The sequence below is a fragment of the Salvelinus fontinalis genome, chromosome 7 (assembly GCF_029448725.1).
Source record: "Salvelinus fontinalis isolate EN_2023a chromosome 7, ASM2944872v1, whole genome shotgun sequence".
Classification (NCBI taxonomy): domain Eukaryota; kingdom Metazoa; phylum Chordata; class Actinopteri; order Salmoniformes; family Salmonidae; genus Salvelinus; species Salvelinus fontinalis.
In genome coordinates, this window is record NC_074671.1 from 28,279,938 (window position 1) to 28,297,679 (window position 17,742).

Below are 17,742 nucleotides of genomic sequence, written 5' to 3' on the forward strand. Positions count from 1 at the left end.
ACTGTCTGCATGCACTAGACTAGAGCATCTAGCGTCTTGCCTCGTATTCCTTTGCTCTGTGGTGCACCTTTGAAGGAACCACTTACTAGGGAGAATAAGGGGGGGGGGATACTCCTTGCCTGGTCCAGTCAGTGTACCCTCTCCGCAAAATAGCGCTGACAGATCTTTTTATAAATAATGAGCAAATAACATTTTATTTGTCACATGCTTTGTAAACAATAGGTGTGGAATAACTGTGAAATGCTTCGATTCTTCTCAGCAATGCAGAGAGAAAGATAATAGAGAAATAATAGAAAAGTAAAAATAGGGTCTATGCAGATAGTCCGACTAGCTATTTGATTAAAACTATTTGCCTAACTACTGTATTTAGCAGACTTAAGGCTTGGGGATAGAAACTGTTCAGGGTCCTGTTGGTTCCAGACTTGGTGTATATGTACCGCTTGCCGTGTGGTAGCAGAGAGAACAGCCTATGACTTGGGTGGCTGGAGTCTTTGACAATTTTTAGGGCCTTCCTCTGACACTACTGGTATAGATGGCAGGGACCTCGGTCCTAGCGATGTACTGGGCCGTCCTCACTACCCTCTGTAGCGCCTTGCAGTCGGATGCCAAGCAGTTGCCATAACAAGCAGTGATGCAGCCAGTCAAGATGCTCTCAATGGTGCAGCTGTAGAACCTTTTGAAGATCTGAGGACCCATGCCAAATCTTTTCAGTTTCCATTTTCATGGCCTCTTTACAACTGTGTTGGTGTGTTTGAACCATGACAGATCTTTAGTGCTGTGGATACCGAGGAACTTGACGCTCTTGACCCACTTCACTACAACCCAATCGACGTGAATAGGTGCATGCTTGGCCCTCCGTTTCTTGTAGTCCATGATCAGCTCCTTTGTCTTGCTGACATTGAGGTTGTTGTCCTGGCACCACACTGCCAGGTCTCGGACCTCCTTCCTACAGGCTGCCTCATTATTGTTGGTGATCAGGCCTACCATTGTTGTGTCGTTGGCAATCTTAATGATAATTTTGGAGTCGTACATGGCCAGGCAGTTGTGGGTGAACAGGGAGTACAGGAGGGGACTAAGCACGCACCCCTGAGGGGCTCCCGTGTTGAGGATCAGCGTGGCAGATGTGTTGCTGCCTACCCTTACCACCCGGGGTGGCCAGTCAGGAAATCCAGGATAAAGTTGCAGAGGGAGGTGTTCATTCCCAGGGTCCTTAGCTTAGTGATAAGTTTGTTGAACTCTAAGTTGAACAGCATTCTCACATAGGTATTCCTTTTGTCCCGGTGGGAAAGGGTAGCGTGGAGTACAATAGAGATTGCATCGTCTGTGGCTCTTTTGGGGCGGTATGTGAATTGGAGTGAGTCCAGGGTATCTGGGATGATGGTGTTAATGAGAGCCATGACCAGCCTTTCAAAGCATTTCATGGCTACAGATGTGATAGTCATTCAGACAGGTTACCTTTGCATTCTTAGGCACAGGGACTTTGGTGGTCTGCTTGAAATATGTAGGTATTACAGACTGGGTCAAGAATGGGCTGAAAATGTCAGTGAAGACAAGATGATAAATGTTGGCTTAAAAATTAAGTTGAGTAATTAATGTAACGTGTGAAAATGTAAAAACAGTACAAATCTGAGTGGGCATGAAGCCTCTGACTATATTGGGAATAGGGTGCCGTTTGGGATGTGTCCTAGCTCTCACAGAGCAGTTGGATCTCCTACTGCAACTGGACATGGGGATGTGTCCACTTAGAGAAGCACCACACATAGACTGTTACATAATGCTGGTGTTGACACAAGTCTGTGTCGAGTTTGTTAAGCTAAATGTTAGTTTATTGTACTTAGATATAAGCACAGCCACGGGAAGCAGGGCTGCTGAGGGTGCTGCAACACCCCCTGAAAAATCTAAATTAACAAATAAAATAAAAAACATTTATTTAAAAATAATAATAATTCACAAAAGTAGTGCACTGGGCCTTTACTAGTCCTGTATTAGCGGACTGATATAGCTGTCTGCACCCCCACCCCCAACAGCACCCCCACCCCTAATCTTCGCACGGCTATGGATATAAGCAGACATTTTACATGTTAAATGTTGGTTTATGAGGAGTTATGCTAGTGGATATAGGTTTATGTGGCAATGTGTTTTTCTTTATTGACATAATTCCGTATCTGGTACAACAGATAATAACACATTTTTCCTCCGTCCTCTTTAGCTAAAGCTGTTTTTATTCACAATGAAAAAGAGGACCGACAAAAATGTTCCTTCAAAAGATTAGTTCGGAGGGCCACACTGAAAATGTGTTCTATTTCCTCGGTTTCAACATCAAAAAATCTAAAATGTCCTCTATTCATAGTTTTGAGAGTTTTTGGTGCTACCTGACTGTCTAGCTTGAATTTCTGTGATTATTAGTGAGCAGCACTCTCACATAGGTATTTCTTTTGTCCAGGTGGGAAAGGGCAATGTTGACTGCAATAGAGATTTCGTCATCTGTGGATCTGTTGGGGCGGTATGCGAATTGGAGTGGGTCCAAAGTGTCCGGGATGATGGTGTTGATGTGATCCATGACCAGCCTTTCAAAGCATTTCATGGCTACAGATGTGATAGTCGTTCAGACAGATTACCCTGGCATTCTTGGGTACAGGGACTATGGTGGTCTGCTTGAAACATGTAGGAATTACAGACAGTGAGGGATAGGCTGAAAATGTCAGTGAAGACAAAATGATACACTTTGGTTTAAAAAGAGACAGTCAATAAATTGTGTTTTCTACACAGTTTAAATGTGGTTTTAGTCATTTTAGTGTAATGAGTTTGTTTTCCGCCAAAATGTATTTTCTTCCAAAAATGTAACATATATATCAAACATCAAACAATATATATATATTATATTATTCAGCTGTTTTACTCAAAATACCTGCGTACCCGATTGGTCCTCCTCACGGGCTGGACATTTGATACGCCTGGCATTGGCATTGCTAAGTTGTCCCTACATTGTAACATAAGAAGAAAACAGACTATGTTTTGCTGAGAAAATCGATTCCGGAGCTTTTTTCTCATCCCTAAAAAGCTGCATTAGGCTCCTCTTGCCAAATAAGCACTTACCGCAAGTGATAAGTGATGTAAAACCATAGCCAACATGATACAATAAACATTTCATAAATCAAAATCAAGTTTATTTGTACCAATTTACTCACTCTATTGCCTCGGCCTTCTGTTAAAAGAAATGTATGCTAGTTTTTAAATTAATCAAAACATGTGAAGGCATAGCAATTCACCATGTTCAACCAGCACTGTTAATTCTTATGGATATTCCTGAATAAAACAAAGAAACTTCGGCTATGGACTAATGACCCATTAGCCCCAACTAATTAATACTTTTCATTAATCAATCAATCAACCAATCAGCTTCACAATTTGGGGTTGTCATTAGGGGGACAACCAATCAGAGTGGTTGTGTGTTCCATGTGTTCCGAGTACCATACAATCAGAGTGGTTATGTGTGGTCATGTGTTGCACAGGTCATCCAAACTATCAGCGCTGTGGACAAGGATGAGCCTCCCAGTGGTCATCGCTTTTACTTTGCCCTGCCTCCATCTGTGGCCGGCAACTCCAACTTCACTCTCCGAGACAACAAAGGTAGGTGTTTTCTCCTCGTCAAAGTACAACAATTAACAATCCATTACTGACAACAGAGAAGAATGTGAGGAAAACGTTAAATCAAAAGGGATTACAGTTTGTAAGGACTATAAATCCAGGGTCAACTATGGCCATAATAGTACTGCAAGTATGGATTGAGAAGTCTTTCTTGTCCATGTTTGATTTTTCAAACATGAGATATTTCAAGACCTTTTTGATTGATAGTAGTTGCTGAAACAAACTTTCTGAGAATGATTCTGATGGCTTATTCATGTTTGTTTCACCTTTAAATCAATTTTATGGATAGGAATATCCATGAATGTTAATTGCAGGTTTAGATGTGTGGAGGCAAAAACAGGTTTTGAAATGTAATGACTAAATTTGAAAGTATAATTTAATCTCTAATGGTATCATGCCCATTTGCACAAAATATTTTCCTCCTCTTTAAATGTTGTCTGGTCTTCTATTCCTCACTTGTTATGAATCATATGTCACTGCTGGTCAAGTAAATTTGGAAATCAAACCAACAGTGTAATTTCTCAACAGGTGGCATAGAAGAGAATGGAATATCTTTGATATCTTATATTATATGAATTATTGGCTCCATTTGTAGATTTTCTTGTATTCTCTTTGTTATTGAAAAGAGAACATAATGGCACATAAAACAAACTCCAAAGCTAGTCGCTGGTGCTGTACGAAATGTATTCATGCAAATGACCAATAGACTATGTGATCTGTGAGATACAGCATATCATATATACTGAACAAAAAATATAAACGCAACATGCAACAATTTCAAAGTTTTTACTGAGTTACCGTTCACAGAAGGAAATCAGTCAATTGAAATAAATAAATTAGTTCCTAATCTATGGATGTCATATGACTGGGCAGGGTCGCAGCCATGGGTGGATCTGGGAGGGCTTAAGCCCACCCACTCTGTAGCCAGGTCCCACGATCCCGCAGGTTAAGAAGCTGGATGTGGTGGTTCTGGGCTGGCATGGTTACACGTGGTCTGCTGTTATGAGGCCGGCTGGACATATGGCTGTTACGGTGACCGTATTACTGCCACACCGGTTGTCATGAGTCATGACAGCAGTCAAATTCCACGTGAGTGTTTAGTCAAGGTAGTTGATGCTGCTGATGGTCATTAGTAGCCTACCAAACTTGATAACTGCCTGGTACTCAGCACTCTATTGTCTATTGAATCTCTCTGACATAAATGCAAATGTTATTGAACATCTAAATCAAACACTTCATGAGAGTCCATGAGCTCATGTTGTGCAACATTTCTATAGGCTATGCAATTGCATGAGAAAACAGAGTGGTGGCCTCTATTTAAAAGAGGAGGATCCCATCAGCTTGCTATAGACTACTACCTACTATATTTATTTCTCAACTTTCCTAATATTAAGCACATTGCTTCTCTTTACAACAGGAGTATAGCCTACCTGTCTGGCATGAAAATGAATCACCTGTTTCGAGACAGGTGCATAGTAATGGTCCATTCTAAATCAAAACAAATTTCACACATATATTATTTAGTAAATGTAAAGTATATGTAAAGACAAGCTTAAATCAAGAATCATGTGATAGGTGACAATATTAGCCTATCACTTGTGAATGATGTATTATCACTTGTGAATGATATATTATCACTCGTGAAGGATATTATCACGTGTGAATGGATATATTATCACTTGTGAATGATATATTATCACTCGTGAAGGATATTATCACTTGTGAATGGATATATTATCACTTGTGAATGATATATTATCACTTGTGAATGATATATTATCACTTGTGAATGATGCCCAGCTGTTACGCATGCTTTTTTTGGGTGACTTTTTCAAATCATAGTCGCACACCTCATATAGCCAAGCCCATAGGCCTATACAGTATGTTTTGATAAGATTTGTATCACAACTAAAGTAGCCAAAAAACTTCTTAAAATGACGCACATTAATCCACTTTACAACTGGTGTAGAGCCTAACTGGCATACATACACAGCGAATGAGTTTCACGTTTGGGGAAGATAAGTTTCACAATAAAAATACACCTTTATAATAAAACCATTACATGCATAATCGCATTTGTTGTCACTTTTGAGAATGGTGTTTTCCTGCTAATCAAACATTTGTGCGTATAGCCTACTGTCGTGTGTGCATTGCTGCCTTTATGTGAAGAAATAGCGTAATAGTTTATCAACATTTTAGGCGAAACGTTCTCATCTGTAGTGTCAGGCTCATTGCTTAAAACAGGCTTTTTGATTCAAGTCCCAGACAACTGTCCCAGACGACTATGTTTGTAATATTTATGTCTCGCACAGAATAGGTCAACTTTTGTGCTATGGGGGATAGTAGATTGACATAGGCTAGTGTCTTAATCATCTTGTTGGCTGACGAAAAGTAAATGGACAGTTTTTCCAATATCTTCAATATGTGCAGTTGCGAGGAGTGCAGTTGCGTCTCCGATGTGTCTGTCTTCAGTTGTCGCCTGTGCCAAAGACCGATCACATGACAGAGAGCCACGTTAGTGAGAGGTGCTTCAGCAGGCAGCTGGGGGAAGGGGATAATACTTATTGTAGTCGGCCAAAGGGCTCAACGACCACTGGCCGCAAAAGGCATGGATTTTTTAGAGGGCATTACGGCCACACAAAGGGGATGCAGCCGGGAAATTCGAGGCATTATCAAGTGCTTGTCAAATTGTAAATGAGAGACTGACGAGGTGTCTACAGCCTGTGCAAAAAAACTAAGCAGAGCTCATGCCTTTCATATAACTTTTTTCAAATCCTAATTCTAGTCGCATCATGCAGCCTTAGATGTATTAAAAATCGAAACATATAGCCCAATATTTGTATCACAACTATGTTGTCAGCTATGTTCAATTGTATTCTTCAAACTATAAAATAATATAAAATAATGCCACGGAATTCTAAGCAAATCTTGTCTGCTTAAATCAACTAGTGTAGCCCACAGCAACATCAGGGCCTAACATAAGGACAACTCAGAGTATGCTATCCTGTTCTTCTGAAATAGACTACATTTTCTTCATATCATGTTTCTTTAGACCAGATCAAATCATGGATTTTTTGTGAAGGTGTAGGCTATATTACATGGATTTATTAGACTTTTTCAAATGTAGATGTTCCGAAGGTCTTCATTAGTTGATTGTAGGCTATGCGTGAAAGCCAGGAGACGCTAAATGTGTTTATCTTAATTAATGGTTAATTACCATGAGACCGGCAGTTATTTGCTTGACAATCACCTGCTGACAAAATGTTATGACTGCCAAATTCTCTAAAACGACATTGGAGGTGGCTTATGGTAGTGAAATGTACATTCAATTCTCTGGAAACAGCTCTGTTGGACATTCCTGCAGTCAGCAGCCAATTCCTCATTCCCTCAACTTGAGACATCTGTGGCATTGTGTTGTGTGACAAAACTGCACATTTTTGTGGCCTTTTATTGTCCCCAGCACACGGTGCACCTGTGTAATGATCATGCTGTTTAATCAGCTTCTTGATATGCCACACCTGTCAGGTGGATGGATTATCTTGGCAAAGGAGAAATGCTCCCTAACAGGGATGTAAACAAATTTGCCCACAAATTTTGAGAGAAATAAGCTTTTTGTGCGTATGGAAACTTTCTGATATATTTTATTTCACCCCATAAAACATGGGACCAACTGTAACGGCTGTCTAATGCCTCCTTCTCGGATGAGGAGGAGGAGTAAGGGTCGGACCAAAATGCAGCGTTGAATGAAGACATAATGATTTATTTAAAGACGAACACAAAAACACTTGGAAACTACAAAACGACGTAGACAGACCTGAACATGGAACTTACATAAATAACACGAAGAACGCACGAACAGGAGCAGACTACATACACGAACGACAACGAAACAGTCCCGTGTGGTGCGACATACACAGACACGGAAGACAATCACCCACAAACAAACAATGTGAACAGCCTACGTTTATATGGTTCTCAATCAGAGGAAACGTCAAACACCTGTCCCTGATTGAGAACCATATAAGGCTAATTACCAATGAACCAAAACATAGAAACACATAACATAGACTACCCACCCAGCTCACGTCCTGACCAACAAAACAAAGTAAAACAAAGGCAAATAAGGTCAGGAACGTGACAGTACCCCCCCCCCCCCCCCCAAGATGCGGACTCCGGCCGCAAAACTGAATCGCAAGGGGAGGGTCTGTGTGGGCATCTGTCCACGGTGGCGGCTCCGGCGCAGGACGAGGACACCACTCCACCACTGTCTCTGTCCCCTTCCATAGCGTCCTCCGAGTGGCGATCCTCGCCCCCGACCCTGGTCTAGGAACCTTAACACCGGTCCCCCCCTAGATAACTCAGGACATAGAGGTAGCTCAGTACAGAGAGGTAGCTCAGGACAGAGAGGTAGCTCAGGACAGAGAGGTAGCTCAGGACAGAGAGGTAGCTCAGGACAGAGAGGTAGCTCAGGACAGAGAGGTAGCTCAGGACAGAGAGGTAGCTCAGGACAGAGAGGTAGCTTAGGACAGAGAGGTAGCTTAGGACAGAGGGGCAACTCTGGACTACTGGCAGCTCCGGGCTGAGGGGCAGCTCCGGGCTGAGGGGCAGCTCCGGGCTGAGGGGCAGCTCCGGGCTGAGGGGCAGCTCATGACTGGAGGGCAGCTCATGACTGAAGGGCAGCTCATGACTGAAGGGGTAGCTCATGACTGAAGGGGTAGCTCAGAACAGAGAGGTAGCTCAGGACAGAGAGGTAGCTCAGGACAGAGAGGCAACTCTGGACTACTGGCAGCTCCGGGCTGAGGGAAGGCTCTGGCTGCTCCTATCTAGCAGAAGGCTCTGGCGGCTCCTGTCTGGCGGACAGCTCTAGCGGCTCCTGTCTGGCAGATGGCTCTAGCGGCTCCTGTCTGGCAGATGGCTCTGAAGGCTCATGACAGACGGGCGGCTTTGAAGGCTCAGTACAGACGGGCGGCTTTGCAGTCTCAGTACAGACGGGCGGCTTTGCAGGCTCAGTACAGACGGGGCAGTTCATGCGTCGATTGGCAGACGGACACTTCAGACGCGGTTGGGCAGACGGGCAGTTCAGGCGCCGTTGGGCAGACGGGCAGTTCAAGCTCTGTTTGGCAGACGGGCAGTTCAGGCGCCGTTGAGCAGACGGGCAGTTCATGCGGCGCTTGGCAGACGGGCAGTTCAGGTGCCGTTGGGCAGACGGGCAGTTCAGGCGCCGTTGGGCAGACGGGCAGTTCAGGCGCCGTTGGGCAGACGGGCAGTTCAGGCGCCGTTGGGCAGACGGGCAGTTCAGGCGCCGTTGGGCAGACGGGCAGTTCAGGCGCCGTTGGGCAGACGGGCAGTTCAGGCGCCGCTGGGCAGACGGGCAGTTCAGGCGCCGCTGGGCAGACGGCAGACTCTGGCCGGCTGAGGCGCACTGTAGGCCTGGTGCGTGGTGCTGGCACTGGTGGTACTGGGCTGGGGACACGCATCTCAGGGCTAGTGCGGGGAGCAGTAACAGGACGCACAGGACTCTGAAGACGCACAGGAGGCTTGGTGCGTGGTGTAGGCACTGTCTTAACCAGACGGCTAGCACGCACCTCAGGACGAGTATAAGGAGCTGTTCCCGGTGACATCAACTCACCAACATGTTCAGTCGGACGGATGTCGTGCCTCATGCACCAAACCAGTACATCCCTCATAACTCTCTCCTCCAATTTCCCCATTAACTCATTCACTGTCTCTGCATCACTCACCTCCAATTCCGCCCTCACCGGCTCCTTGCGGTAAGCAGGAGGAGTTGGCTCAAGTCTCCTGACTGACCCAACTACACTCCCCCAGAGCCCCCCCCCCCCAAGAAATTTTTGGGTTTGACTCGCAGGCTTCCAGCCTCGTTTCCGTGCTGCCTCCTCATATCGCCGCCTCTCAGCTTTAGCTGCCTCCAGCTCTTCTTTGGGGCGGCGATATTCTCCTGGCTGTGCCCATGGACCTTTTCCGTCCAATATTTCCTCCCATGTCCATGACTCCTGCGATCGCTGTTGCGTACTCCCACGCCGCTTGGTCCTTTGATGGTGGGTGATTCTGTAACGGCTGTCTAATGCCTCCTCCGCGGATGAGGAGGAGGAGTAAGGGTCGGACCAAAATGCAGCGTTGAATGAAGACATAATGATTTATTTAAAGACGAACACGAAAACACTTGGAAACTACAAAACAACAAAACGACGTAGACAGACCTGAACATGGAACTTACATAAATAACACGAAGAACGCACGAACAGGAACAGACTACATACACGAACGACAACGAAACAGTCCCGTGTGGTTCGACATACACAGACATGGAAGACAATCACCCACAAACAAACAATGTGAACAGCCTACCTTTATATGGTTCTCAATCAGAGGAAACGTCAAACACCTGTCCCTGATTGAGAACCATATAAGGCTAATTACCAATGAACCAAAACATAGAAACACATAACATAGACTACCCACCCAGCTCACGTCCTGACCAACTAAACAAAGTAAAACAAAGGCAAATAAGGTCAGGAACGTGACACCAACACTTTAAATGTTGCGTTCATATTTTTGTTCAGTATATGCTAACAGTATATACTCATTGTTATAAACTGGGTGGTTCGAGCCCTGAATGCTGATTGGCTCACATACCCGTATACCACGGGTATAACAAAACATGTATTTTTACTGCTCTAATTACGTTGGTAACCAGTTTATAATAGTAATAAGGCACCTTGAGGGTTTGTGGTATATGGCCAATATACCACAGCTAAGGGCTGTATCCAGGCACTCCGCTTTGCGTCATGAATAAGAACAGCTCTTAGCCATGGTATATTGGCCATATACCACCCCCCTTGCCTTATTGCTTAATTATACCACAGTTAAATATATACTGTATGTAGATTATATCAATCATTCAGTCTGTATGCTGTCCTAATATAGACAATGTACTGTTTCAGCTTGTATCAGGACTGTGCAGGGTTTGATCTCTAAATATTCTTTCCCTTCTTCCTTCTTCCTGACTGATCTGGCTCATCATTGTACTCCCTTCCAGACAACACGGCGTCCATCGTAACGAAACGTGGAGGATTCCGAAGACGGGAGCAGGTGCTGTACCGACTGCCCGTGTTGATCGTAGACAGTGGAAGCCCCGCGCTCAGTAGCACCAACACCCTATCAGTGAGCGTGTGTGACTGTGACTCGGACGGCGTAGCCCAATCATGTGGGGCGGTGGCGTACACACTTCCTGCTGGCCTCAGTACAGGGGCCCTTGTCGCTATTCTGGGCTGCATCATTACACTCCTGGGTAAGAACAACCGTGATGTCAACTACCGGAGACAGTGTGCATGTTTGAGATACACAGATTCTTCACAGGTCTACATAGGTCAACAGATTTTCATCATGCCTGGAGCAATGTTTAACCTATCAATTTGCTATGAAAACCTGGGCATATTCACATTCTTATGTTGTCTTCAGTTCTTGAATAATCTTTATTTTAAATGTTTATGTAAGAGTTTATGTAACAGTTTTGACTGTACCTGGGTTTATGACGTGTGTCTCTCATGATGATAACACTAGTCACATTTGCTGTGAGCTTTTGTTATTAAGCACATGATGTGTGTGTGTAGGTATGGTAATGTCTTTGTGGGTATAGGGACAGGGTATGGGTATAGGATTCTACATTTTGGGCTGGTTTTGACTGTACCTGGGTTTATGACGTGTGTCTCTCATGATGATAACACTAGTCACATTTGCTGTGAGCTTTTGTTATTAATGATTTCACTTAGATTGAATCAACTAAGCAGCAAATGATTGCCCATGAAATCCAGAGACAAGGGTTTTATAACACAGCACAGTCAGAAGAAGAGTTTAATGCACTGGTGAACTTTATCGAACACTGAGATGGAGTCTAAGTAGAATATACAATAACAAACATTTAGTTTTTTTGATAGGGCCAGCCAAAACTCACTTTCATTTCAATTCGCAAAAATGTGCTTAATTTTTATTGCTAAGGAGAATACTTTTTGTAATGAATGAGATATTGAAAGAGGAACACGGTGAAGACGTAGTGGCGGGGCTCTGAACCCAGCATTGCTAATGTGTGCGTGTTTGTCTGTTTGTGTCTGTTTCTGTGTCTGCGTGAGTACGCTGTCCGTGGGCGCACGTGTCCTTGTCTGCCTCCATCGGTCTGTGCTGCTTAACTTTGTCTCCTTTTCCCCATTCTCTATATCACCCCATTCCCCTTCTCCCTGTTTGACCCTCCCTGCCACCCCCTCTTGCATTAACACCCTGTGCACAACCCTTCCCGACCTGGCTCCCAAATCTTGCGTGCCTCCATCAAGGCCTATTTCAATCTGCGCTCCTGTAATTGGGGATGTGATTGCGTGTGATTGCATTGTTTTGGTTGAGAGGAGAGCTCAGAAAAAGACCAGAGGTGCTGCTGCTGTCGTCCTCAGGTGCTGTCAGTCCAGGTGTCCTCCAGCCGTAGTAGAGTAGAACAGACCTCACAATCTCTCGCTCTCTCGCTCTCGCTCTTCTCTCTCTCATCAAAGAAAAGCAGGGCCTCCATCCCCACACCAACAACTTCTATTCATCTTTCATCACTGAGTAGAGTAGCTATAATGACGGGTGGCTAAGATGGCAGGTGAAAATTGAACAGCAACTCCTTGAGATGTACCAACCTGTTTTCTTTGTTGATTGATAAGAGCCCACTTCACAATGTCCATGAGTTTCAACCACTCACCAGCTCACTTACCTATCATATAGTTGTGTGACTATTGTGTGTGTGTGTGTGTGTGTGTGTGTGTGTGTGTGTGTGTGTGTGTGTGTGTGTGTGTGTGTGTGTGTGTGTGTGTGTGTGTGTGTGTGTGTGTGTGTGTGTGTGTGTGTGTGTGTGTGTGTGTGTGTGTGTGGTTGGCTATGTAGTTTTTCTAACAAACTGGACGGTCATTAGTTTTAGGTCCACATGACATTAAGTAACACATCTACTTTTATCATTTAGAAGACATGTCCTCTGTCTTCCACTAAATTGTACACCCTCAAAATCTAATATTTTTTCCTCGATTTTTAGCTGTCATCTAAATCCTTTTTGGAGATGAATGTCCCCATGGTCATAGTGACATTGAAACTGCAAAAGAAAGTTGGCAAGTCATTATTTGAAACGATTTAGCACCTTTTTATTTTTTGAGGTCCAGGCAGGTGATGCGTCAGACACGACCAATTAGGGCTTTTAAGTAGCACCCCCCCAGTGCCAGACTTCTGTTGCCATGACTATTGTCACTCAAACCAAATTATTTTCTCACTACCCTGGCCACTCTAATTCTGAATTTGCCTGACTATGAAAAAGTGGAGGACCACAGTCCCAACTACTCGTATGTGACTTATTGAGTGATTAGTGATGCTTAACACAACTACTGGGAAAGCAAGAGATAATTATGCTTATGTAATAGTACATAGCAGTAGACCGTAGTGTATTCTCCCCTTACACAAGTTGTTTGTTTATCTGTGATCTAAATTAGTTGAGTATAGGCAATACACCAAATGTATCATTTTATTGACAAACATTATTGTCTCCATAAGACATATTGTCAATATAATGATGTGTCCATTAGTCCTTTTGTCATCAGAATGTAGTTGTCTTTACAATTATGCAGCAATATGGGAGGGTTGTGGTTTGTGAGTGACACAGCCAATGTATAATCAGCCTGCGGTTTAGACAGAGCTAAGCAAGCAGAGTGGTGATGATGAGGAGGGGTCTTCTTGCTTCAGTTCATTATAATGATGTACACTAGCAAGGAGAGCCATGGCAGCACAGAAAACTCTGCTTGCACAGTATTGATTGTGCTTGATGGATCTTTTAAACAATTCAATTACAGCAAATCCAGGATAACATCAAATAGATTTTTTTTGTTTTTTTTGTTTACCATCTGCATCTATACAGTGTTGATCCACTCTAAAGAGGGTATTTATTAATATGAAGGCTGGCTGAATAATGTCTAGTGTGGTGGTCATTGTATTGAAGCCGCTTGATGACTGTCACAGTGGGTTCTTTTGTATGCTTGGCCATCTTCCTGCAGCCACTCGTAAGGCATGATTGGCTCCTGGCCAACACCCAGTATGTGATGATGAGGCACAGCATAGCGCCTTCTAGGTATTCAACCCTAAAAAGCTTTGCTGGAAAGCAATTGAGATATTCTCTTTCATTGTGCCACCATATCATGATTCATCTGGAAAAGCGTTACCGAACTGAATGGAATCTGAAGAGCTCTTAAGCTCCTATACAATCAGAGGTGAACCAATGTACTATTCTCCTCATTGATTCCAAGGGATGTGTCATCTTTCAACATAGCATTTCACTAAAGCTATACAATTACACACATAGAGAATTATATCAACATTCCAAATAATGGCCAGAAGTAGTGGTAGTAGCAGTAGTGAGGGATACAGACCAGTGGTATTGACAGATGAAACCATGGTTGAGTAGATCCACGGGTGGAGTAGTAACACACTGTAGCTATTAGAGCCATGCATTCAGAAGCCAGTCACCAAACAGCAGTCAAAAGGCTCTCCATTCATCAGTGTCTCCCCGAGCCTTTTATGTAACACCCCCACCCCTTCCAGCTTCTCCATTTGCTCTCTTATTACGAGGTGTGAAGCGGTGTTTGCCTTCGCTTTCCCAGGCCCTTCTCTCTAGCCCGCGGAAGCCAGACGCAGCAAATGGAAGAAATATGGTCCCACAATGACGATATTTCACTGGCACCAGTGCGACGTTGATGGATGAAGGATCATTAGACATTTGCCAGTTTGCTTCGGTGTGGAGAGTTATTTTCAGCAATAATATATGGGACAAGGAATTGGAGAGGGGTGCCTAGAAGTTCAGAAATTCTGGTTTCAGGAAGTTTTCTGTCCGTCTGGAAGTGGTGCGCAAAATGGAGGATGGAGGAGAGAAATGTATTGATGCAAAGACGCTGTTTCAATGTTTTATTTTCACATTCATCAAATATGGGGTATTATTTTCTGTAGATTTATCATCCAAATGTACTGTGCCTTTATATTGAATAAGTATCCTAATGCTGATGGTTAATAAACATGGACTCAGACTCTTCTCTTTCCTTGTTCAGTGATGGTGCTGCTGATTGTGTCGATGCGTCGGAGGAAGAAGGAGCCCTTGATCCTGGAGGAGGAGAGGGACGTGAGGGAGAACATCGTCCGCTACGACGATGAAGGTGGAGGAGAGGAGGACACTGAGGCCTTCGACATGGTGGCCCTCCGCAACCTCAACGTCATCAGAGACCCCAAGGTCCGACGAGACGTCACCCCTGACACCCCCACCTTCTTCCCCTACCCGAGATCCTCCTCCTCGGTTCCCGTCTACAAGACCCTGCCGGACAACGTGGTGTTCCGAGAGTTCATTTGGGACCGTCTGAAGGACGCAGATGTTGATCCATCAGCTCCGCCGTATGACTCTTTGCAGACGTACGCCTTTGAGGGGAATGGTTCTGTAGCTGAGTCGTTAAGCTCCCTGGAGTCACTAAGTACAGACTCAGAGCAGAACTACGACTATCTCAGCAACTGGGGGCCACGCTTCAAAAAGCTAGCCGACCTGTACGGCGACGGCAAAAGCGTGTTCTCATAGCCAACATTTTCCCGAACTTATACAAAAATCAACAATAGTAATGTATTGTAATAAAAAAATATAATTAACAACTAGTCTGCCAAAGTGCAGGGTGCGAGAGTCTGAGAACAAAAGTAAGAAACGAAAAAATTCTTGACTTAAAAGGTTTGGTTTGTTTACTTGCCTTGGATTTTGGATTTTCAAAAAGGGTGACTTGGCAAGTTTTGACATGTAACTTCAAAAGTGACTTGACTGAGAAGGAAACCTTGTGAGCAAAGACATTAAAAGGTTTCAAAGTTGGGCTGGGGTCCAGCAATCGACTGTGTACGTGGTAGGCTACAGTATATTTATGTGGAGGCACCTGTTCTCTCATTCCTGTGATGGGCACAGACCCAGCAGTCTTGTTTTGATGCATTCCCTTGCTCTTTTTGTTAAAAAAAAATACACTTTCTCCTAAAGTGCTCGGTCCCCGGCAGTAGAGTAGTCACTCAACTATTCATTTGAAAGTCGTCAAGAGTGTCAATGTTTTGTTTTTGTTTGGTGTTTTTCAGATTACGATGGAAAAACTCTTATTAAGTCACAGACTCGCGGAGAAAAAACAAACCAAGAGAAATCAGTCAGTCATATCCTTCAGTGCTATTTGTGACAAGTAGTCAAGTGTACAGATCGGTTGAAGAGGAACCACTACTGTTAAATTCTTGAGAGTTTTGAAATCTGACCTCGTGTCTACAAGAAATTGTGTGTACTGTGGTCTGAGAAAAGTAATGCAACTGATCTGTGTGTATCCTTCGATAGGTACAGGAAAGTGTTTTCTTTCTCCTCTTAACATAACGTTTTACAGATGTTACTATGTGGTGTTTGCCTTTTGAGTCTATTTTCCTTAGGCCTGACTCTTTCTATTTGCCAAGTCCAATTTTATGTAATACTGATGTAATAACAATGATGTAACATTATGGTTGAGATGGAAAATACATATCCGGATTGAACCTTCAAATAAAGTATTTTCCATTATTTGCAAAGGAATTTGGAATTCACGGTCCAACATTTACTCTTGCCCAAAGGAATTCAGTTGACGTTGTGTTGGACCGTGGAAGATACTTGCAACTTAGACTTGAATAAAGTGAAGGCTTGTTTGAATGGATTTTTGTGCTGGGCTGAGATGGGTCAAACACATAGCTGCAGGAAGATATTTAGGGGTGCTGCGATTTATTTATTTTTCGCAGAGGGGGGTGGGGGCATAATGTTTTTGTGCACGCTATAGACGGCTATATCAGTCCATTAATACAGGACTAGTAAAGACCCAGTGCATTCATTACTTTTGTGAGAGACTTAAAAAAATAATATTTGTATTAATATATTCTTTTTAGTCCGATTTTTATTTTTTATTTTTTTATGCTGCAGCACCCTCAGCATCCTACTTCCAGCGGCTATGGTTACATAACAGCAACAACAACAAGTATTTCCTGTTGCTCACAGTAACTGCAGTAAATCAGCTTGTCCCAAAATTATTCTGCAGAATGGTGCACATTTTGTTCATTGATTATAAAGGACACACTGTATGGCGAGAATACGGGGGGCAAAGGGAGCATTTTCTTTCAAACAAAATGCCTTTTGAACTGTTCCCATTGGAAGTCAACATGTTAATCAAAAAAAGTATTCTTATTTATTTTGAAGAAGCAGAATTATATGATGGTGGCAGATGTTTTTATCCTTTTTGCTGACAATAAAAAGGACATTCAGTTCCTCAAAAGACTGAGGGGACTTCTTTCAGTTCTTTTGAACATTAAAACATCTAGGATATGTCAGTGTTTAATTACATTATCAAGGTGAACCACATGCTTTGAGAGAAATAAATGATGGGTTGTTTGAGGAGATGGAGATGCAGAGCTGCCTTTTTGCCTGGCATGAATATCAGCAGGCATAACACACACACACACACACATTTTCTCTGCCTTTGCACAACTCTGGGATCCAGATGGGAGAGGGGCGGGGGGGTACAGAGGGAGGAGGAGAGAGAGTTTTCTATTTGTTTCACGTCTCCTCTCGATGAGGCTTTGTACTTGAAAGGCCCATTGGAGACAAAGTGGCAGACTTGACGCTATGTGGAGCCGTGTGTGATGAATCGCTTGCACACTGTCGACCCTCTTAAAGAGCCTTTTGCAAATTAGCCAGGCGCTCCTCCTGTGGTGGGATCAACCTCTTATCTGTGTGTGCAAATAGTTCTGGTCAGATCATGTGAACAGTCGCATTCACACACATTTTTGCACTCCCTATGGTGTGTGTGTGTGTGTGTGTACTCTGTGTGTTTGTGTCTGTGTGTTGAGCGAGAAAGAGAGAGAGAGACACCAGGGGGTTGTATATTGCTCAGTCATTAGTTATGAAGGCATTACCTATAGTGCTTACCACGATTTCCCTTTGAAAGTAATTATTATTTATCAAACCATAAAGATATAGATTTGGCCTAATCAGCAATGCAA

At 43.5% G+C, this 17,742-nt stretch overlaps 1 protein-coding gene across 2 annotated transcripts in view; it reads left to right on the forward strand.

Moving 5' to 3' along the window:
* Nucleotides 1-17,019, forward strand: part of LOC129859334 (cadherin-7-like) — a 119,936-nt gene extending 102,917 nt beyond the window's left edge. For both annotated transcript variants that reach the window (XM_055928979.1, XM_055928980.1), the window contains exons 10-12: nucleotides 3,513-3,630; nucleotides 10,706-10,957; nucleotides 14,772-17,019. In XM_055928979.1, coding sequence (XP_055784954.1) covers nucleotides 3,513-3,630; nucleotides 10,706-10,957; nucleotides 14,772-15,286 — 885 coding nt within the window. In that variant the 3' untranslated portion in view covers nucleotides 15,287-17,019. The remainder of the gene's footprint in view (nucleotides 1-3,512; nucleotides 3,631-10,705; nucleotides 10,958-14,771) is intronic.
* Nucleotides 17,020-17,742: the final 723 nt, after the last annotated feature.